The sequence below is a fragment of the Plectropomus leopardus genome, chromosome 24 (genome assembly GCF_026936395.1).
Source record: "Plectropomus leopardus strain MGB_pleo_1.0 chromosome 24, ASM2693639v1, whole genome shotgun sequence".
Classification (NCBI taxonomy): domain Eukaryota; kingdom Metazoa; phylum Chordata; class Actinopteri; order Perciformes; family Serranidae; genus Plectropomus; species Plectropomus leopardus.
Window position 1 is genome coordinate 7,128,815 of NC_142199.1, and position 23,922 is coordinate 7,152,736.

At 38.6% G+C, this 23,922-nt stretch overlaps 1 protein-coding gene across 1 annotated transcript; it reads right to left on the reverse strand.

Annotated features, from left to right (window-relative positions):
• Positions 1-1,898: 1,898 nt before the first annotated feature.
• Positions 1,899-23,680, reverse strand: LOC121962842 (vascular endothelial growth factor C-like). Its single transcript, XM_088074828.1, has 8 exons — positions 21,992-23,680; positions 14,126-14,369; positions 13,612-13,802; positions 11,924-12,054; positions 11,725-11,828; positions 10,500-10,634; positions 9,338-9,539; positions 1,899-4,423 (listed from the first exon to the last, which is right to left on the reverse strand). The coding sequence occupies exons 1-8, from the start codon at positions 22,091-22,093 to the stop codon at positions 4,312-4,314; spliced, it is 1,221 nt and encodes a 406-aa protein (XP_087930954.1). The 5' UTR covers positions 22,094-23,680; the 3' UTR covers positions 1,899-4,311.
• Positions 23,681-23,922: the final 242 nt, after the last annotated feature.

The following is a 23,922-nucleotide window of genomic DNA, read 5'->3' on the forward strand; positions in this document are numbered from 1 at the left end:
TTTCCATAATTTTCAAGTCTTCTGTGTTTTTTCTTTTTTTGTTTTTAAAGTTTTGAGTTTGTTTTTTAATTATTATTTTTTTCTTAATTGGGTACTTCTGTTGTTACTTAAAGTACATTTTCCTGATGATACTTGTGTTACTAAAGTACCATTTTCAATGCAGAACTTGTAACAGTATTTTCACAAGGTGTTATTAATAATTCTTCCACCACTGCCAATACTACAGTTTGCAGTCCAACATGTGAAACTAGTTAAAAGGTAAAACCAGACAGGAGAATCCTTCTTGCCACGTTTGCATAACTGAGCACTAAAAGTTTCCATGTTTTTAGCCATGATATTGAAATATTGATTCCATTTTCCTGATTTGAAAGGAGCCGAACCCACAGAGGACTGAACTCCACCAGCTGCAGCCAGACTCTCAGCCTGAAACTGCTTCGACATTTCAGGGTAATTTTCTGTCAAAATGAGCTCATTTTCAAGCCTTACTCACTGTTAGTGGAGCAGCCAACGTGATTATTAATCCTGCTGAGCCTCATTCACTTGTCCTATTTTTTGATTTGGCACAGTTTACATGTATCCCACTAAAATAGTCAGATGAAATGTGTGTCAGGTAGCTGAGGCTTTCTGTGACTAATAACCACTCAGCCATTAATCACTGTAATCATGCTCTGTAATGATCTAATGATGGAGACTGAGTCAAGTGACGAGGCAGTTCAGCAGGCAGACGGTCACGAGGGCCAGACAGAAAGATGATCTTAGTTTTCCATCTGAGTCAATATTGTTTATTGTGGTAGACGGAGACGCAGGAAGAGAGAGAGACGGCCAAAAGAAGAGGGAGAAGAAGAAACAGGAGACCACGGGGAGAGTCAAGTTCCTGCCTACAGGTGTACGTGTGCATGTGAGGCCTGGAGGTACTTTTAACCGTACTGTTATTTGAAATACGAGTATTTCATATCTACTTACCAGGAAGAAAATGTACAATAGGTGTTTTTTTTAACCCTTTTAAAATTTTGAATTCTGTTTTCTTGTGCTGTCTTCAGGGGCTTACACGTGTTCAGGCGCTTTCTCGTGTTTTTAACATTTAAACCTTTGAAATCTGAGCAAATTGGTTGGATTTCTTTTGAAAACACGGTTCAAAAGGCAGTTTGCACTTTGCAAGAGATGTCCTACAAGATGCAAGAAATTAGAAGAAGTTGACAAGAAAATGATAACCAGAAAATTTTTAAAGAGAGGCAGACAAATATTCTTAGTTAGCAACATTTATTATTATTATTTTAATTTTTTGAAATTATTTAATTTCTTTTCCTTTTTCTATTTTTATTTTATTTTATATATTTTTTTTAAACTTGTTTCTTTTCCTTGTTTTGCTAGATTTTAGATTTTTTTTTTGTAACTCAGCCTGTAACGTCTTCCTGTGTTTTTGACAGAAATCAGGCCAAATTGCTGAAGTTTCAAAGGGTCAAAGAAAAAGAAACAAATTTCATCTTATACATTGTTGTCACTAGGACGATACTGAAGAGTTCAGAGCATCACTCAGTTGAAATGGGACTTATAAATCGACGTTTGAATGCAAAGCTTCTTTTTTTTTGTTTCATGTCTGTTCATGCTGTTTAAAGCTGCATTTCTGCGCAGTTGCCGGTAAGGTTCAAGATACATTAATATTATAATTATACTCTTTGTAGAATTAGATTCCAGTTGTGGTTCTGTAGGATTGTTTACACTATGAATCGTGTGATACAGATACTTTCAACGATGTAGTGGCTTTAAGAGTGTTTCTGTTCTTATTTGTATTATTTTGACTTCAACATACAGCAGATCTTTTATTTCCAACAGGATGTTGCTGCCAGTATACCCCTAACATTTGTCTTAAAAAATTAACAAAACAGGTACACAAAATATATGTATGACAAAGCTTTTAATCAGCACTTCAAATTAACTACTTTAAATATTTAATAGTAGCATGATTAGAGCAAGAATTTTACTTTTTCTCTACATCCATATAGCACAGGCTCTACAGTCATCTCTACACTGCAGTAAATCTTCCTCCTAACCTTAAGTGTATTTTTGAGCCTTAAAATCATTGCTTTTATTTTTTTAAGCTGTAGCCTAAGTTAACTGTTAGAATTCATCTTGCAGTGCACGCAAAATTGACAAAAACATTTGCTCAATGAAAATTTAAACTGCTGGAGTACAAAGACATGATTTTAGTTTCATTTCAAAACAATAGTTATGATTGTGACTTAAATATAGCATTTTACAACTACACATGATTTCATCTTCAAAATATCAGTTTTAAATATGAAAAAAGATTTAAATATTTACAAATAATATTACTCAGAGTGTGTAAAATTAAATTACGAGGAGATCCAGAACTGTACCCAAGTGTTACCATCAACTGTGATGGATTCAGACACGTATGAGTGAAATCTTCAAAGAGCAGCGCTTCAGGAGAGGCAAGTAGAAACTGGAGGATATAATAGCTGTTTGGGAGTGTTTAAATTTGTGTTTAATTAAACAGAGTCTGGCATCAAACCTCTTGTCTCTTGAAAGAAAGAAGAAGGCTGAGGGCAGCTGCACAAGACTTTTAAAGACATTTTCATCATCAGCCTAAATTAAAAAAAAAAAAAAAAGCTGCAGTCAGAGCTTCACTCCATCCGTTTCAGTATAGTTAAAAGCTATAGCTAAAATTTAACCCTTTCAATGTGGTGTGATTTCTTTCAAAAACTGTGGGGTGGGGGGGCAGTTTTAAAAAAACTAGGAAAAAGAAAAAAGCTAGGGAAAAACTATATTTCTAATTATTATAATTACATATTTAACAGGGTTCCCACTGTCATGGAATCCCTGGAAAAATCATGGTATTTCACAATCACATTTTCCAGGCCTGGAAAAGTCATTGAATTCATGGAAATGTGTTGTGTGTTATTAATTAAATTACATTAACGTAACAGTAAGTTTATTTTTTTGTGGCTGACGATGAAACGTAGCTTTAATATGGGTTGACATGTGACAAGTTCCATGTTATGTTTTTGTTTATTTCTTCATCATGAAAGTTTCTTAATTTTATCTACCATCATGTTTGTCCACAAGGCATGTCAAATTGTTTTTTAAGCACTTTTGTATTTTGCATTTATTAAATGCAGATTTAATGCCTTTAGAAGGAATGTTTTTGGAGAAACCTTTTTTTTTTCTTACATTTTTGAAAGGCATGTTTTCTTTAAAATACCAAAATGACACTATTCAAAGTAGACAGAAACTTTGATGTTGGACTGTCAAATGTCCACGTCTGAATAGAGTTTGGATCTTATATGTTTGAAAAACGCTAGGTGAGTGGGGCAAGAAAAAAAAATTGGGGTCTTTGAAAAGTCATTGAAAATTTTGTCCATGACAGTGTGTGGGAATTATGTCACAGAATTATTATACATTTTAAAGCACTTTTTTAACAAGTAATTTCCTTGTTTCATGAACTTTTTACACTTAATTTTTATTATTATTATTAATTTATTTATTTTCCAAATTTTCTTTTCTAATTTCTTGCCAATTTTTAGGTTATTTCTTCTCTCCTTGCTCATTGCCTTCTTCCAATGTTTTTTAAAGAAATCAAGCAAATTTCCTCTAGTTTTCATGGGTTAAATATAGTGCCACCAAAACACACTGTCACCATTTCCACCTCTGCTAAAAAAAGGGGGAATATAAGGCCCCGGCAACATCACATCACATGATTTCTGCGAAATAAATCCTTCAACCTCTCAAACATGTCATGACTCAAGACTGCCAAAGTGCCTATTTATTCTTTTTTAAAAAAGCATGTCTGGAATCTGCTCTGTTATTATTTTATCACACTTTCCATTTCACACAGTCATGAGTGTGGCAGGTCGGCGGTTGAATATCATGCTCAAACACGTTGCGGTGGTGAAAACACTGGCTCTGAGTCTGATTGGTCTTTCCCACCCCTGCTGACATGCTGTCAGGCAGCTGTGATTGGCGTTATTAGAGTCCTGTAGAGTTAAATATCTCTTCATTTCCTCTTTGGCTGACATCCACTCTTATGAGTGTTACTGGTGGCCCTTTTGTTTCACTGGGAAGCACTCCCGTCCTCCTTTGCAGCGTTTTTGGAAGAGTGTCAGAGCACAGACAGCATTAATAAAACTCCTCCAAGTGCAGCTGTTATAATCCAGTATATGTTAATGCTTATTTCGACCTTCCTGTCCTCCTGTCAAAGAGGCTTCTCCTCCCTTTGCCCTTTTGTTTGTGGGCCAGAACGTTTCTAGGAGGGCAATAAATGGCTTCACCGGCAGTCTTGGCTGTGATTGGTTAATTCCACTCAGGTCTCATGTAGTTGGGGATGCACTGGCAGACTTGGTGACTGTAGTAAAATCCAGCCTGGCACACACGTCTGGGCTTTCTGCAAGGCAACCTGTAACAGCTGGACAGATGGGCGGGAAAGCCAGAAAAAAAAAGATCAAGAGAAGTTCGGAAGTTGAGTAGGACAGAAAATGAGAGGGAAAAGTAGGAAAAAGTGAGTTTTAGGATGGAAGCAAAAGAGAGGGTGAGGTTGAAAGGATCAGACGAAATAAAAAGAAGACGCAGGGGAGATTATACTGTTTGGCAAAAATACTGTCAGTTATTCAGATTTTCACATCCCTTTTGGATAAACCCCTCATCCAAGTTTTGCTCTTTTTTTTTGCAGGCATCAAACGGTTCTGTGCGTGAGAAAAAGAGTGAGTTTTTCTCCAGAGAGGGGAAGAATATGGCCAAATTCTGGGAACTCTGATCTTCAAAATCACAGTAGGTGTATTGTCTTGTGTGCACCACCACCTTCTGTGAGCAGATGTTGAGTCAAAGTTTTTGTTTTTTTTTTAAAGAGAGAGAAAACATCAAAATGAGTATTGTGCATATTTGAATACTAACATCCTAAACTGTACGAAAGAGCTGGATTTGGTTGAACCAGAGACTGAATAAAATCTGTATAATATCTGGGTAGACATTCAGCTAGTAACAAATACATTAATCTGAAAGAACACGTTTGTGTGTTAAAACCTTTATTATGTTAAACATCCCTATTAAGCCCACAAAATCTGTTTTCAAGATTATATATATATACATATATAGTTTTATGTTAATCTCTCATTTGAAGACATCTACAGGGATGTTTTGGGTTTTTTTGCCATCTCACTTTGAAATTAGCGTTGCACTGGTTCCCTCGTCAAAAAGCCTATGTAATTTTTCCATGGGATTTTGGATTTTTGCAGGAAATAAGCCTGTTCAGCAAGATAATCTTCACAAATGAAAACCACTTTTATGATTTTTGATGCATTAATGCCTATTGTCAGAAGTAAAAAGTGAAAGTTAAGCTATAAATGAATTACACCACGGTTGCATGACTAAACATTACCTCCACAACAAAGCTGTACAGCCGTGTTCAGCGCGGTTTGGCGTGACTTGTGTTAACCACAAGTTTAAGACCTTATTTCAAGCCTGTAACCAAAAACCCATAAAAAAACCCATTGACTTCAAGACAAGGGAGTGCTAAAATGCTAACTTGTTTCTGGGTTTTAGGTCTCATTCCTGGGGCACTCGATTTCTAATGTTTTCATTGTTTACTTTATCAGAATACGGCAAAAGTTTGGCATGGGCTTAGTGGGTACCCTTGAAGCTCATGGTCTTCCAAATAAGCTCACTTCCCTATGTGTTTATATATGAATGTATATATATTTAAAAAATTCGCAATACAAAATAATCAAATCTGTTATCTCGGGGAGAGCTGTACGCCACACAAACCAGGAGGAACGCCGCGTTTATAGTTCAGGAACTTTTGCATCCTCTGTTTAATGAATATGTCTGTGAAGTTTTTATATGTATGTGAAACTGAAGACAAATTTCAACCTAAGTGGACAACAAAGATATCTATTCTAACTCTTGATAGCAATTTTCAGTTTGTCTCCAGTCCTATCCTGTGGCCTGTAAATGGCATTGGAGGTAAGTAAGGACCGTCATTTTGTTATGTTGCCAACACAAAAAAGTGAAACTTACATCATAACTGGAATGTAGCCACACAAAAAACACAAAACTAATCAAAAATTACTATTCAGTACTTCATCTCTTAGTCTGTGTTGTCATTTTGTTGGTGTATAACCACTTGTTAAAATTAAGTTTGAAGGAATTTTAGGGTGTGAAATATTTGACTCAAACTCATCAATTACATGGATATAGATAAGTGTGTCAAAATGGAGGCGGTAACTTTACAATCAAGGACATCTGACTAATGTCGAGTCTCAGTTTGAGTTAAGATCTTGTTTATTTCAGCCCACCAAAGCTTAGAAAGTTTAAGAAGCTGTATGTCCATGAACTTTGAGTACAAATCACTCATATCAAAGCTCATGTCTGGCTGTGTTTTTCTCCGTCACTCCATCTGTCTCTGAGCCTGCACGTCTGTCTGATCGCTGCTCTGTTCACTGTCATCAAGTTCACCCAGTCTCCCCGTCTGTCTCCCTGCAGGCCTCTTGGGTCAGAGCGAGGTTGATCTCTTGCATGCTGGCTGTGGGAACCGCCGACACGCATGCGATGCACACACACGCAGCTGAGACCGTGGTCGAATGTTTTAGACGCCCTGTGTCCATAAAAGGTCATAGAGAAACATGTGAGCGAAAGAAAATGGAGGAAGAAAGTTTTTCTTGTTGGAGGTTGGAATGTATGACATGTCCATTGAGAGTTTGCATGCCTTCTCCCCCTCTAACCGCCTGTCTCTCAAAGCTCTGGTTCTCACTGTCTCCTCACCACTTTCTCTTGCAGAGCTTTGTGATGGCACCCTGAGGGCCGACCAGGCTGAGCACAGCACACTGGACCAGTTTGCCCAGTATAAGCCACTGATTCAGGTAATTCGTATGAAATAACGTGCAGAAATGATGCATTTTAATTTAAAAAAGGAAACAAATTCTAAATCAGAGTTACTGTAACCGAGGAACTGTCCCGCTCTTAGCTACAGTTTCAAAACAATGAGTTAGAGCTTAAAAGCGTGAACTAATATGCGGAACTGCCAGAGTGACACAGTAACCACAGACTATTGTTCACCAGGTAACAGGAAGGCGTCATCAAAACACACAGACATGAATGTTTCTGTTGAAAAAAGTTCACCAATACAAAACTTTTCATGAATCAATCATGCCAGTACAATGACGTCATTATTGCCAAGTTGTATGTTTTAATTCTATGTCAGTGATACTCAACCTGTGGCCCATTAGGTGCCAGAGTGCATAAACCATAAAATAACATAAAAATAGAGCATTTTTATCAAAAAAGTGCCAGTACCCTAGACAGAGGTCCTAGCTAAGCCCATAAGGTCCTAACATCCAAAAACCCCTAGAAATGTCCTAACATCTTAGAGCTTCCTAAAATCTTTAAAAAATGTCTCAAAATCTTAGAACATCTTAAAGTCCCACAAAGTTCCTAACATCCTAGAAATGCCCTAAAATGCTAGAAAAGTTGTAAAATGTTAGAAAAGTCCTATAATCCTAAAAATGTCCTAAAATCCGAGATGTGTCATGAAATCCTGAAAATGTCCCAAAATCTGAGAAATGTCCTAAAATCCTAGAAATGTGTGGGGCTGCTGCGACTGCCTCTTGGTCTCCTATGTCCTTAAATCCTAGAATGTCCTAAAACCCTAAAATGTCTTAAAATTCTAGAAAAGTCCTAAAATCCTAGAAACGTCCTGAAATCCTACAAATGTCCCAAAGTCTGAGAGATGTCCGAAAATCTTAGAAACATCCTAAAATCCTAGAAACATCCTAAAATCCTAGAAACATGTATGGGGCTGCTGTGACTGGCCCCCGGCCTCTTTTCATTTTACAAAAGTGGTCCCTAAGCAAAGCAAGTTGAGTGTCCGTGGTATAAATCATGAACTGATCAAAGCCGTCACTGTCCAAGAGGTCACGACCTTCTTCGGCCCCCGAGCCCTTGTTCCATCGTTTCATATAACTACTCTATATCCGCTCACATATTTCGTTCTCTCAGAACTCTTTATAAGGAGTTTTAGTGTGTTCTTTCTTGGCCACATAAGGTTGTCAGTTTTTTTCATGCAATGCAGTGATGTTCATATTGCAGACAAGTGTAGCAGAGCCGGAGGATTATGGAAGTGTGGGTTTACATGAGGTCATTGGTTTTTTAAAATGTATTTTATGCAATTATGGAAGAAAGAAAAGAGGAACCAATGACGCTGTTAAACTGTTTTGACGCAGTCTTGAAACCAGACTTGGATTCTCGTTATTAGACTTAAAATGAGAGTATAATTACACTATTTTCAGACAGCTTTTTGTGATGTACTGTACCTCTTTGATTTAATAACAGGGAGGTGTTTTTTTCCAATCATTTAGAAACAGGACCGATTGCTAAATATTTTGACACAGTCAAAGGGGAAATGTAATATTTGACATCAAACAGCAAACAGTGCCACAACTAATTCCAACTTCTATAAATGCAAAAGATGATTAATAAAAGACACGATAAAATGCAAGACTGTTGAAAATGCCATTGATGTTGTGCATGAATGAGACCTAAAACCCAGAAATGATTTAGCATTTAAGCGCGTCCGGATCCCTCGTCGGGTTTTTTGAATGGGTTTTTGGTTTAAGCTCAAGAAACTTTCATGTTTTTATGTGTCTTACAAAAGCCAGTTGCCAACAAGTGGCAAAGTGAGACTGCAGAGCATCAATAATGCAACCCAACAAGCTCTAGTAACCATATCCTTACAAAAAGTACATACTACATAAACGTGCAATGATTGAATAAGAGAAAGATAATTTGTCAAAAAAAAAAAACGCTTTAAATTTGGTCAAAATTTTATTGAAAAGGACTTAAAACTCATTAAAAAGTGACTGATACCTGTAGACACCCTCTTATAGCCTAATATTAGATTTTTACCTCTTGTGATTGCAGTTGGACTTTGAAAATAATAAAAGTGGTGTTTATTTGTGAAGATTATCTTGCTGAACAAAACATGTAAGTATCAAAATCCCATAAGCTCCCTGACTAAAGAACCAGAATAATGATAACTTCTGTGTCAACCTACAAGAAAATGCGTCATCCCTGCAGCAGTTCATGCAGAAGGAAGATAAAAAAGTTTACGACTGAGAAATGTTTGCTAAATGGCTTTTTTTTGGTCTCAGGGCAGAGGAGGTTGAGTGCTTGGAATAATTTAATCCCTCAAAGGACACGTTCTCTTTTTTTGCCTCTTTGCTTCCACAGGGAGAAATGACTGCAGAGCTGAGAAGTGTTTGCTCAAAGACACTTCAGCAGGATGGGCACCTGCTCAAACTTCAGACCCTCGGCCCTCGTGCGCGCCTACCTGCAGGAGTTGGGGTTAAACCTCTTGCCCTGCCGCAGACACGACTGTGGACTCTCTCTGCACTGACACAGGCAGGTATCGGGGTTCAGGGGTTGGTTCCCGGGACACTCTGCGGCGCACACACAGCCACACAGCTCCTCGTCCCACCGCTGGCCGGTGGGGCACAACTTTCCCTCACCTTGACCTTCACACTGGCACTCACCTGAGAAAAGAAAGTGAATGAATCAAAACTTTATGAGTCATTGCATTCTGCACATCCGTCAGTGTTGCCAAGCTTAATATTTGCTAGTCAAGCTCTGACTTGTCAAATATTTGCATAAAGCCGTACTTCCCAAAACTTCCCGTTATCTGTGGTATCTATATCTATTTTAGCTCCATGATCCCTGGAAATCCTGGAATCTGCAAATAGCAATCTCCTGGAAAAGTTTTGAAGAAACTTAATATGCCCTAAAAGTTTTGGAAAAGTCATGGAATTTTGTTTCACAAATCTGTGTAAAACACAGAACTGTCAGAAAAGTGTAAAATTTCTGTTTCTGGCTGTGATAAACGAAAGAAAAAAGGCCAATATTTTTTCTTTAAAATTCACCCCAATTTTTTTTTTTTTTTTGGAAAAATAAAAATTATATTTTTTACATGCTTTCCATGCCTTTCAGCCTGCAGGCCTGCATGTTTGGAATGCTTTGTTTTTTGTTTTTTTTTTTTTAAATGGGGATAAAATAAATACAAAGTATGCCCCTCCCCTAAAGCCAAAATAAAAAAAACATAAGTCCCTCCCCAGTGCTTAATAAATTAATTGACAGGCCTTTTTGCATCACAGAAATAATGAACAGTTATATTTAAATATACAGTTCTAATCCTGTTCTGTATTTATATATATAATAATTAAATAATAGATATTAAAAAAGCTATTATATAGTTGTTTAAGAGAATGCATGGCCTTTAAAATTTCCTTCAAAGTCATGCAAATTTATTGATGAAACCCTGAGTGTGAAAACACGGGTAGCACCTGCAGAAAAAAGAGGGGCATGTTTGGCATTTATATTGTTCTGTACGTTAAGACTCAAAATCCCGGTCTTCCACTTGTCATTGTTGGGTTTTAATGTTTTATTGTAGGCTTAAGGTTTTATTGTAAAATATTTTCAGTAACTGAAACCCTCCTTACAGGTGTTGTGGTCCAGTTTCCAGCCTGGATCGCAGCTGTCCTCAGTGAGTCCATTTCGACAAACACACTCGCAGGTGGATTCGTGCAGAACCCTGTTGGGCCCGCAGAGAGCCAGCAGACCTGAGTCCAGCGCCTCTGGAAGCCACATGGAAAACAGTAAGAAAAGGTATTTAGTTGTTTTTCCAGATTTATTTTCTCTTTCTGCAGCAACATCACTTATAGATTTCAATCAGCTATCTCTGATCATTCCGATTCTTTCCCATAACTTTCTATTTTCAGTCTGTCAGTGTGATAAGTGAAATTTGTTTATTATTAGAAGAAGTAGCTGGAAATGGAAGGCGCCCGAGTTCACTACATGATTGTACAAGTGAAATGCCACAAAGACACTTTTGCTTCTCATGTTACAGTTGAGTAAGCATTCCCTAGGGGAAAAGTCGTTTCAGATCATTTCATTTGCTGCCAACGCATCATCATCATCATCATCATCATCACCACCATCATCAACTGGCTGTGGTGGTGGAGTTTTTGAACACATTTTTTCCTGAAAAATGGCTCACATCCCGAAACCTGCTCAATGCGGGTTTAAGGTGTAACCACATTTTGGATGACTTTGCATTCTTGCTGAGAACTAGGAGTTCTTTTGACAAGTTACAAGGCAACAAGTTCACGAAATCTACTTAAAAAAAACAAAACACATTCAGGTATTAGAGCACATTTTATGTAAAGGCACTTTCTGTTATTATTTGCTTGCCAGTGAAAGTGAATGCTTGAAGGAATTTGTTCAAATTTAGCACAACATCCACTAAAAATTCTCGATAAATTAAAGTTATAGGCATCTGTATATAACAACATTTTCACTAGAACCTTACAGTTTAAAAATACATGCAAACTCTTTCCCAGGTGTAAATTTAGCTGCCCATGACTTCAAATCATCAAGATTTTCATTTTTGGATCCTTCTTTGGAAAGTAGTGACTGGGTAAATGAGAGAAGGATTATACTGTGCCAGTTGTTTATAAACTAATGTTTTAATATAGTTTTGCTGTTTTTTAACGTGAACCCCTATGACTTGAATTTGTGAAGAATCGTCGCATTTTTTGGATTCTCCGTTCACCATGAAGGCATGCAGGAAAAACAAATTTGTGTAATGATATACAAATAATCATTCTTTGGGTGAATTATTCCTTTAAGTGAATAATTTGACCAAAATGACTCATGCACGCTCACCTGTCTCTCTCTCAGAGTAGTTAATGGCGTCTGTGGAGATGCACACACAGTTTACTGGATCCCATAATGCCCCGGAGGCGCAGGGAACTTCGGGTGGGGAGCACCTGCACAGATGCAAGATTTATAAATGCATGGATACAGGACGAATGACTCAGAAATGTTTGTAAATACACAGACGTGACTCCTCACTCTTACTCACAGGTGATCTGTCGCAGCTCGTCTGATGATGGAGTGGAGCGGCCGCTTGGAGAGGCATTCGCACGAAGTGTGGTTGACGAAGGTTACCATGACAACGGTTCGGTCCATCCTGGGCGGGGACAGTTCCATCAACTGGGAGGAGGAAAGATGGAGGTTAGAAGTGTGTGTGGGTATGTGTGTGCGTGTGTGTTTGTACTTTTACTTGCTACATAATGAGGACTGTAACAGGTAACCAGCAGAGTGAGGACATTTCTGGAAAGTGAGGACATTTTGGCGAGTCTTTTCTTCTTCACAAGACTGTTTAAGCATTAGGACTTTGGGAAAATTCAGGTCACAATTCGGTGAGTGTAAATTAAACTTTTTTTGTGATAGCTGAAGGGTAACTTCACTACTTTAGATGCTATTTTCTCATGTTTTTTGTCTAAGTGACTAAGGGAATAACAATTGAGTGAAAATGAAAAATGAAAATTTGTGAAATCATCTGCAATTTAACCATTTGGATCAATTATGCAATTTAGGTACAATAAAAGCCACTGACAGGCTCAGATTTTCATAAAAGTGTCTGATGATGTTATGGTTAGGATCTCTACAGAAATAGACCTTTTTGTTAAAGACTAAGACCCTTTTTGTTAAACCAGAAACAGCTTCAAAATCACTGTGGCCAAACCTACCAGACTGCGTATAAATAAACAGCAATTTTAGTGTGTATAAAGCCAGCATACTTTCACATCTACTTGGGTAAATTAAGGGTTTATTTTAACTTAACTGGAGTTTGCGATTGTGGGAACAGTGGAAAGATGTTCCAAGATGGTTTTTGTTCTTTTATTTTTTTTCATATGACTTTGAATGAAATGTGTTTTATGATGATAAAATAACAGTTTTTTTGAATGGAGTCTGGTGGGATTGACAGCAGTGATTTCAGGGCTGTCTCTGGTTCAACACAAAGGATCAGACTCGACAACAAAAAGGTCTGTATCTGAAGGGATCCTTTCCATAATGTCAAATAACAATCTGAGCCTGCCAGTGGCAAAAAACTGGCACTTTCAGTGGACGTAAAGTGATCATGTACAATTGCCCTGACTGTTAACGTTGCGGCCTTTTTCGCAGCTGCCGGCTGCGGCATTCTCAGTCAATACTGGACCAGTTTCAAAAATGGTTGTCTCTATGAGACACTTAGACAAAAAAACAGAAGAACATGGGGAAAAAAGGCTGATGTTACCCTTTAAGGTTTGGGTGAGCGGCCTGGGAATGCTTTGTCAGTGATGGTAGAAGTACAAGAGAGACACAAAACTGTGTGTGTGTACTCTAGATTATGTAAGAACTTTTTTTCCTTAGTCTTTTGTTCTGCTGCCGTCGTCACTGTATTACTGGTTATGATGTTCTGAGATTGATGTAATGATTGCAAGATTGTGCAACTGTGCGTGACTGTGTGTTGTATTAACTTGATGTCCAGTTGTAGCCAAAGGGCGTCCCACCGCAGTAGGGCGGGTTGTGATACACATCAGCTCGTTACACAACTGAGTGGATCAGTTTCTGTCCTCTTTTCTGAGGCAGTTCGAGGTGTGAGAGCACAAAATACCAACACCATCGTGTAATGTGAGTGAGCATTGATTAGTTTTAGTTCTAAAAAGTGTCAGATGTGGAAATAAACACTTCAGATTCAAGAACGACTCCAGCTGCACCACTTACTGTCTTGTTGACAAGCGCGTGACTCGTGTTGGTGCAGTAAAGGGCCTCGTTGGTGCAGCAGCCGCCGCACCGATGCAGCGCCACACAGCGAGGGAGGTAGAATTGACTGGTGGATTCTGGGTTTTCTTTGGCGACCTCAACACACACTTCTCTGGGCTGGCACGAGGTCCGCTGGATCTCCTCTAAGATGACTGAAAACACATGTGTTTGAGTCACTGAATCGGAATACAAGAGAGCTTTTGGGTCTGAATTTATCTGTTTTTAGAGGTTTTGGAGTGATAGCAGGAAATAATCGATAATGTGTCTAATTTTCATTTTACGTTAGTCTTTCCAACGTGGCATTTGTTGTATTTATTAACTAAATCGGTGTCCAGTCCTATTAAATCTTTCTGGCACTGAGACTTTGATAAAGAGATCATTACAAGGCCTGAATGTAATTATTTTTTATCCAAATTCTGGCAATCAAAACTACATTTACTGTACTGCACTTTTTGGCAAGTTTTTCAGTGTTTACCTCCCAGAGTCCCATCCACTTTGAAAAGCGCCTCCTCCCGCGGCTGACCCCACAGATCCTCATCCTCAGAGTGGACCAAAGGGCTCGCTGAGGAGGTGGAAAAAGAGGGAGCGGAGGAGGCGTGCCATGACTTTTTTCTCAGGCAGTGCTGAAGTAAATTATATTCTGGGTACAGAAGCTGTAGCAGCTGATCCACACTCGTCACTGACTCCAAACTGGGCTGGTTATCTGGTAACACTGGAGCCTGGAGGACAGACAGACCTAAAGTATTACTATTATGATTGTATGGTTGTTGGTTATCTGAACTTAAAAAGCTTTTATAACTTTTCTGTTATTTGCCTTTACCCACTTACTCAGTGTATACACATTCAGGGCTGATAACCGATCAGTTGTTCGGTCTATAACATGTCAAAAATGGTGAAAATTTTTAGTCAGTGTTTCCAAAAGCCCCATATGATGTCCTCAGTTTTGTCCACAACCCAAAGATACACATTTTACCACTAACAATACCAAGGGACCTCAGGTGATTTAGAAATGACCCGTCCTCGTCTGTGTTTATAGTTGCCAACACAGAATCTGTGATTCTCAGCGGGAAACAGACAGAAAAGAGGCGCCAAGAAAACAAAAACCCTAATTACCTTAAATCAAAGAGATGCTGATTCACATGGGACCAATATTTTCAGATGACGTCTGTGTTTGCGTATTATGGTCGAAATTTTATGGTGGAATTTTAATTGACAAATTCAAGACATGGCAGATTAGCACGAGATTAAGACCACAGATGAACTGCAATTATGACAAATTACCAGCGGTCGCCAGATAATACTAGCCACGTGTGAGTATGGCTATAGAGGAGGGAAAAAACAAGAAAACACTCACATTTAAGAAGCTGGAAGCTTTTTTTTTAATTACTTAAACTGACTAATTAATAATCAGTTTAGTTCACAATTAATGTAATAGTTGACAACTATGTCATTATTTGATTAAAGCAGCTCTATCCACATCACTAGTGATTATCTATCAAAAAAAATCATTGTCTAAATATTTTATTAAAGCACCAATAGTCAATCCTACAGTATCATTGCAGTATTGATATCAATGTATTTGGGAACAAATATTGTGATATCACAAAAATATATCCACATTGCCCAGCCCTAGTTGTAATACACTTTTTTGTTCTTTGTGTGTTGTCTCAAAGTGTTTTATTTGAAGACAACATCATGACAAAGTGGAAAAAAAGGGGGAGTTTAGAGACAATAAAATTAGCCAAAGAAATGTCATTTGGCTCATAAGTTACACATTTCAGGCCCAGTATCCTGCTGTTGGCTATTAAATTTATAATAGACATATTAAAGAAGCCGTGTTTTTCTTTTTTTGGAGGAAAACTATTAGATACTGTAGATTTTATAGTGTCAGTTTTGCTGGTTTGAGCTGGATAAACAGTGAATACCTCAGCTACCAATGTGTTGTAACATGTTGCTGTTGGCTACTGTTAGTTATTATGTGTGTCCTCTCCTCACCTACACACACACACACACACACACACACACACACATCGCTGCATTTGAGTTCTCTGGGAAGCTGCAAAGTCTGCGTTTTCTTTATTCCTCAGTAATGCTGTTCTTGTTCTTTTTTGTGGTTTGTCTTATAGCATTCAGACTGCTATAAACTTTAAACAATCTCACCTGAGGCGATGGGATAAAATTGGAAAATACCTGCCTGGCTGCTGCAGCTCCCTTGAACAAGACGCTGTAATCTGAGCCAGTTTACCAACGGGATTCAGTTTTTGTACATCTGTTAGTCCTTTTTGGTTGCTCTGTTGATGTTTTTCTTTCTGGTACCATTCCTTACGAACTACCAACTTCAAGTCTCCAACTGGACAGCCTATGAGGAGTCCTTACATGCAGCATTAGGCCTTTTTAACTGTTTGAAACCTGGGCAAGTTGACTTGATTTCTTTGAAAAACATGGGCAAGAGGGCAATGAGCACCTTAAGAAATGACCCACAATTACAAGAAATTAGTGAAAAATACCAAAACAATTACAAACAAAAAAGAAGAAATTAAAAAAAATAAATAAATAAATATATATATATATATATAAAAAGAAGGAAATTGCCTGAATTATTCTACAATTCTGTAAAATAATTATACATAATTGTGTAAATTTAAAAAAAATAGTTTAGAGATTTTAATTTCTTGATTTCTTAATAAAAGAAATGGGAAGAAGGCAATGATTAACTTAAGAAAAATGACCCAAATAATTCATGAAATTAGTAAAACAAATTACCTGCAAATTAGTCACAAAATGGGAAACAACCACAAAAGAGGGAAAGTAAAAATAAAAAAATTAAAAGAAGGAAATGATCTGAATAAGTGCTTAAAAATAAAAAATACTTCCAAATTACTCATTTTTTGTAAATTGCTAGACATTTATTTCTCATGTTTTGAAATAAATCACACAAATTTGTTCAGGATTTAAAGGTTGAAATCCTTGTGAGAGGCATCTGAATGCACTACAAGGTTTCCAGGTTTTAAAGGGTTAAACGGACCAAACAGACTGGAGATCATCAGCTCAGCCAACACCCAGGTTATTATTATTATTATTATTGTGCTGAGAGGGCTTTATGTGGTGGACCAGGTCTATACAGGAAATCTCAGTTTACAGTAGCTCTATAAACTGTTCCCGCTGTGAGTCATCCCATAATGATTTTTCTGCCGTCATGATAGATGACTCTGCTCCACTTTGTAGAGGTGCAGTAAATAAAAGATACAAGGTTAATTGTGTGTCAGAGTGGCCGCTGTATCATTTGCGGGGACCAAATGTCAGCCTGGAGCTGTTTGAGTGTCACATATTAATTCTTCCTCCGGGGAGTGAACGTGCTTGTTTAGTTTCCCACGCTGAGTGGGAGCAGACTGGTACAGCTGGCATTACCGAAACAGAAACCAGATCTCTGTTGTTATCTTTCCATTTATCTCTTTCTCTCGTGTCGGCCTCCCCCTCCCTTTCTGTGTCTCTCAACACATCCCAGAGGCCTGTGTCTCGACATATGTGTAACCCGTGACATGAATTGTGAAATTCTTTATCAGCCTCCAAAACAAGAGCTGCATTTAAACAAGAGTAAAGAAAACCAGACTAACAGCTATCAGAGGTGTGGATTTCAGTCATTAATTCAATGACTTTAAAATCGACTTGACAAAATCCCAAAAGACTGGCAACTTGACTTGGACTTTAACAACAGTGGTGAGGTTTCCATCCAAACGTAGTGCAGTTTTTAATAACAATTTTCAGCAAATCGGTTAAAGAAATTGTGAATTAATGTACTTCTCCATCCACAACTGTTTCGCCAATAATGGGAAATGGTTCTTTATGCTAATGGTGCCGCTAATTCTCCAGTCAGGTGCCATTATATCACGAGAGTAGAAGAGCACCAGTCATACCTCAATTAAAGGAAAGCAATGGATTTATAATGACTGAAAACACTTGATAATAAAGATTTTGAGTTTTGAGCGACAGATATTACAGCTCTGTGCTCTAACACGCCTTTTCTCGACCTGAAGTGTTCGATGTGACAACATCAGTGGGGTGTCTCAAAGAGCGGATGGAGAAGGAAACAATGGAGGAGTCAAGAGAGAAACTGTCAAAAAAAAGAATGTACAGTGATCTCATTAATATTTGGTCCATGCTTCTTTTTTTGGATAAAACAAATATCTGTAATAGAACAAAAGTTTGCAGGTGATCGGTGTAATCCACAGTTTCGCTGCTACTGTTGGACTTCTGTTGTGCATTGTTGATGGCACATCCTTTATGCAATTGTTTTGCTCACAATTGATGGAAACGCAGTACGGATAGCACCAAGGTTCCAAAAATCCAAAAACGAAAAGGGTTCGAGGACCAGAGCTGATTTGTTGGAAAAGGTGTGTTGGAGGAGTTCTGCTAACAGCCTTGTGTGCATAATCATGTAAAAAGCCGTCCTGAGACGACAAAGAGAGCTTGCAGTGGTTTATGTATGCAATGACAGTATCTCATCATTCATACGCTGTGTCCATTTAACATAGTTGCATTTACCTTTCATTGATAAAACCAACTTTTCCACCTTCTCCAAGTGCAAAAGCTTTTATTGCGATATTTTGCGATTTTTTTTTTTTTTTATCATTTGTCTTTCTATTCAGTTTTTTTTTTAAAGATAAATTGAAAATAAGCATAGAAAAGCTGGATGGAAACGCACCTACAGAATAGTGACTTCACTTGGACTTGAGCCTGTTGACTTGAAAATACTTGATAACTTCCTGAAAGCCCAAAGTTTAAGAAGTATTTCATATAAGTGCTCTCCAATTTAATTCATTACCTTTTATTTAAGTTCAGTCGCACTTGTTTTAATGTCTTGACTCTGTTGTTAAAATGGCACTTCATGTTGTAAAGAGTTGTTTAGGACAATCCAGCTCAAAGATTAGGACTTGGAACTTGGGTGCAAAGACTTGAGGCTTACTTAAGACTTGCAAAACCACCTCTGACGGCCACTGGCACGCTCACAATGACAGTGCTAGCATGTTGTCGTTGGCAGGTATAATGTTTTCTGTGCTCACTGCCTTAGCATGCGAACATTTGCAGGTGAGGCTGATGGAATTTTCATTATATTTAGGGAAAAGTAAAGGTTAAAATCACCAGAAAATTGTCCATTACTTTTAATAGTACTGCATTTAACACATAAGATTTTAGCATTAGAGCTCAGCCAATTGACCACCGACGTTGGAGGTTTTGAGAGACAGCCTCTAGATAATATTGATGGACAGTCTTTCCAGATTTCCTCTCTTACTTGTGGTCCGTCTCTCTCTCTCTTTTGTGTTGTAAAGTGATCACACATGAGGTCATCGCTGTGGGACCATGAGGTCATGGTGGACGAATGACCGACGCTCTGGGCTCCAGCATTAGACTTCGCTGCTGGCCTACAGACACACGCACATGCACACACCCATGGATTCACTCTGTCCTCCACTATTAACATGTTATGTCTGAAGCTGATGTCATTTACATACACACTATTTTATTTGGTCTTTTTCACAATCAATAAGTGACCAGTCAAATCCGACTATGATTCATTCATTCATTTAACTCCAAGAGCATTTTATCACTGAAGATCTCTCTCAGCGAATTGAGACTTCGTCACTTGTAGCGAACCATTCTAATGTCAATAAATGACTCACTGGAATTAACAGCGTTTTTGACAAGGAGGGAGCTTTCAGCTCGAGCTCAGAGACGCTTCCCAAGAAGAACATCAGATAGTTTCCTGGCTGGCTCGTAAACAGCATTTACAGTAAAGAAGACGGTTACAACAAAAACAGATGATGTTAATCTTGGTATTGTTTGACATCACAGAAACAAGCTGTGGCTTAACCAAGGAAATTGGCATCATGTTATGAAACTTCTTTTTCTAAGGAAAAAGAAGTTATTTTTTATGGGGTGCTGAAATCGAACTCCTTTTAACCCTTCGACCCCGAGCAATTTGGCTTGATTTCTTAAAAAACATCTGAAGGCTATGAGCAACTTAAAAAAAAAAATAATAATAAGCAAAAGAAATAGCCTGAAAATGAGAAAAAAAGTTTAAAAAATAACAAAAAGGTATGTCTATATCTGTAAAATAATTTAAAAGGTATAATTCTAATTTTTTTACATTATTTCCTAGTTTTTCTTTTTTTTTTTTAAATTTCCCAAGTCTACTAATTATCTGCAATTTGTGTAACACGTCTTGTCAAGTTGCACATTGCTGTATTTTTTTTTTACCTGTCCATTTACCATTTTTTTACCAAACAAACCATTGTCTTAGGGTTCGAAGGTTTAAATACTATAAATATAATGATAAAAAGTGATGTCAGTCCAAGTTTCAAAGGGTTAATTGCTTTAATAGTAAATTATACTTAGTGCACTAAAGCATTTGGATAATTGCTACAACAAGAAGTGTTTTGCCAGCTATTTGGGTTATATTTAAAAATGAAAATTCAAATTATTAAACATATATTTAACGACCATCCATCAGAAAGTTTCTTAGAGATAAAGACACAAAAGTTACGCTCATGACCTTATCTAAGCTTTCAGTCTGTCGGAGGGTTACTGGTCGTGGTAATGACATTATCAACTCTCTTGATGGAAAGCAACATTGTGCTGCACTCTTTGTAGATCTCTCTAAGGCTTTTGAGACTGCTGATCGTTTTATTTTGCTAAAAAAAAGTCATTTTCCTTTAGGTTTCATAATTCACCTGGTTCAGAGCAGATCTTTCAGGATTGGGCGGTTGTTGGCTGGATCGACGTCACTTTTCTTGTGCTGCGTTCAGACACTTTTACAAGTCTTAAACTAGGGCTATCAGTGCTAATGCGTCAGTACATAACGCATTATTATTATTATTATTATTTTAAATCCCATTTGTCACAGGATGACATTCCTGTCTATAAGAGGCTGAACCAGGCCAAGTTTTAAGGCAAGACAGCAACTTCATCACAGACAATGGTGGACAACAACCAAGGCAGCCCTGTAGCGCCCAGAATGCTCCAATTTCACTTTCCCGATAATTTCTAAAATTATTTTTTAAATTACTGGTAGAGTTGTAGTTGGTATAGGCTACCATGGTTACCTGTTTACAACCTGTAAAGGGACTCTCATGAAGTGATGTGTTCATCACAGCTCACTGTAGCTAAAATGTTTGCGTTTTTACAAGAGCACAGAGCTTTGCTATTCTTTCTCTGATGCTAAATAAAATCAGTTTTATTACTTGTTATGCTGGATAGAAAATTACGCGACAAAACTCTTGTTGAACTCCTAATTTAAAAAAAAAAATCTAATTGGATTTTGTATCAGAGCTAGTTAGAAAAAAATCCTTCTCTACACTGATTTATAGAGACATCCTGTGTGCTCATGCTGTTGCCACTACCTATAAACCGCTGGATGGATCATTGTGTGACTGAGCTTTTGTGATGTTTTATACACATGCTTTGTTTGTCAGCTCTCTCCTCTAAAAGATCTCTTAATCTCAGTGAGACTTCCTGCATAAACAGAGCTCGACTCACAGCATTAATCCAGGAAATATTCTCTCATTTGGTGTTTGAATGACGGTGGAGAGCGCTGTCTAACATGCTGCTCCAAAATCTCTCAAAGGTGTTCAGATGGGTTGAGATCTGATAAACATATTTTCTGTGCGGCAGCATCTTCTTTTTTTATGTTTTTCCACTCATTACTCGGCGTTTTAAAGAAGAGTGACAGGCCGTTTGAAGTCTGTCAGAGGGCCACAGCTGGCCCACGGGCCAGAGTTTGGACATGTCTGCCCTACATGGATGGAAACTTTATGAGAAACGTGAATGGTGTGTGGAGGCATGCAACTGCAGGGCGGTAATTCTAGTTCATGTCAGCTGTCACTTGTATGGAAATCAATATAAGACATAAATATACAATCCGTACAAGTTAGTGGAACTCCTCAACCCAGCCAACATTTGTTTGTGGGTTGGGTTTACCCAATTTGGCCCCAGATAAGATGCCCATTCGGGGCCCATACTGACTTGGTACCTTGGTACCAATCATGTCATGCTAGCTTGTCAGCTCCAAAGTTGGGCTAAATTTTGGCAATGGACAAATGGCATGGCCATTTCACAGGGGTCCCTTGACCTCTGACCTTAAGATATCGAAATAAAAATGGGTTTTGTGGGTACCCATTTTGCTTCGCACTTGACTTGGACCTAAAAAGTGTTAGGAAATGCAAAATAGTGTAATTGAAAATATGATTAGAAATGTGATTAACTGTTGAAATTCTGCAATTAATGGTTATTTTAAAAATCAGTCAGCCTCAGTTTTTACAGATGTTGGAGAAATGAAGCGTCTCACCTCGGTGCCCATGTCTCCAGTTTGGTAATAGTCCGTGTAGTCTTGTCCTGAGCACAAATTGCTGATATTAAGAATCCATAGTATCAAAGCTGGTATCCACATAGTGAGGAGATGGAGAGGAGGAGAGGAGATATCAGGGCGGAGGAGGAGGTGAATTTAATGCTGGATATGAAGTGAAAGGAAAGAAGGAGGAGAGGAGGAAAAGGAGGAGGGTGTCACAGACTCGGCAGGTATCTCTCTGCTCCTCTCTTCATTCTATCCGGGCACGAAGTTGCTCTTCCGGCGCAGGTTGTTTGAATTGGGGAAACCAGCTGAATAAAACATGATGAGGAGATCTCGTCTTCTGCGTGTCCAACACAGCTCCTTATTCCTATTACATCAGAGGAAGTCTTCTCTTTTGTCCTGCTGCGTCTCCATTCTCACTGTTGATGTCAGGTGTTAATCTCTGCTTGACCTTCAACTTGAATTATCCTTCAATCTGAGCCTTCTGTCTGCTCCCTCTGTCTCTCCAGCCTTGGTTGTCCCCGTCAGTCTCCTCTCCTTCGCCCTTCACACTTGTGCACCTCCTCGCTTTCTTTATCTATATTTTCTCTTCACACAACAGCTGTGCTCTTCCCTCCCTCTCTCAGATTATCCCTGCCTCTTTATCTGTCTCCCGTTTCTTCCTCATGAACCTCCGGGGCAAAGCTCTGTCTGTCTCTCTCTGGACTTTTTTTTTCTCTCTTCTTTCTAAATCTGTCACAACTTTCTCTGTCAGGCTGCCTGATCCTTGGAAAAGCATCAAAGGCAGAGAGAGAAAAGAGCTTATTCCAAATCCTGTTTCCAAATGAAAAAGGTTTTAAAAAGTGTCCAGCTTTTGGTATTAAGTTCCTGTCCAAACAGAGTGTGTCCTGCCTCACAGACGTCCTGCTGGAGTGAATGAGAAAAAATACAAGAATGGAAGGATTGTATCTTGTGGGCGGAGTGAGGGATTTGAGAGATTCGTGCGTTATAGCTGATTATACTGGCACACTTCTTTTTTTCCTCCCCAGAAATTGCAGGCTACATAGTGTCTGCAGAAGCAGGCAGCGCCTTGGCACTGACACGCTTCCTCTTAACACATGCCATCATCCTCCTTTTTATGTGATTTAAATGCACTGGAGAGGCTATTTCTGCTCTTTAAAACTTCTCAAAAAGACAGGCAAAAAAGAGGTTCCTTGTCACTCTTCCCTTTCTCACAAATTCATTATCTTTCCATCTTGCAGCAGCTGCCGCCGAGACTTAAAAAATGTGTGTGTTCAGTAGCAGCCCAGCGGTGATGAATGTGTGAGTTGCTTAACTGCGGCTCTAAGTGCCTTTTTATGAGCTGCTAATATTCGCTGTCTCTTTCTCGCTGCTGTTTCTGCTTTACATCAGCTGTCGCCAATTCCTCCTCACCTCAGCAAGCGCCGTTTCAATGTCAAGACCGCTCTCTGTGTGAGTAATAAAACTGCAAAATAGGCCTCACACCTGCAGCTCCTAACACCTTTTCTGCCTTTGCTCCTTCACACTTCATCTTCCTCCCTCCCCCTCCTCACCTCTTGTTCTTTCTCCCTCTGCTTTTGCTGTTCAAGGCCCTAAAGATGACAAACTTTAAATATGTCTTTAACTATACTCCCCTCAGGCTGTGGGCATGTGTGTCTGTGTGTCATGAAGGATGAGGAGGAAAAGGGGAGGGCAAGAAAAGGTGAGCAGCAGCATGAGCTTTGGTAAACTATTTCTATTTTTCCCTTCTCTCAGGGCAGAGGAGTTACCGACAACGGCAGAATAAATTATGGGAAAGACGGACGGACAGAGAGACGGGAAAAGAGGAAGACAGGAGGCCGAAGACGACGAGGAAGGAGAAAGAGGTGTGTCTGGGAATGAGAAAACATCCGATTTTTGGGCCAGTCACTGCCAGTCTTTTCAAGGAT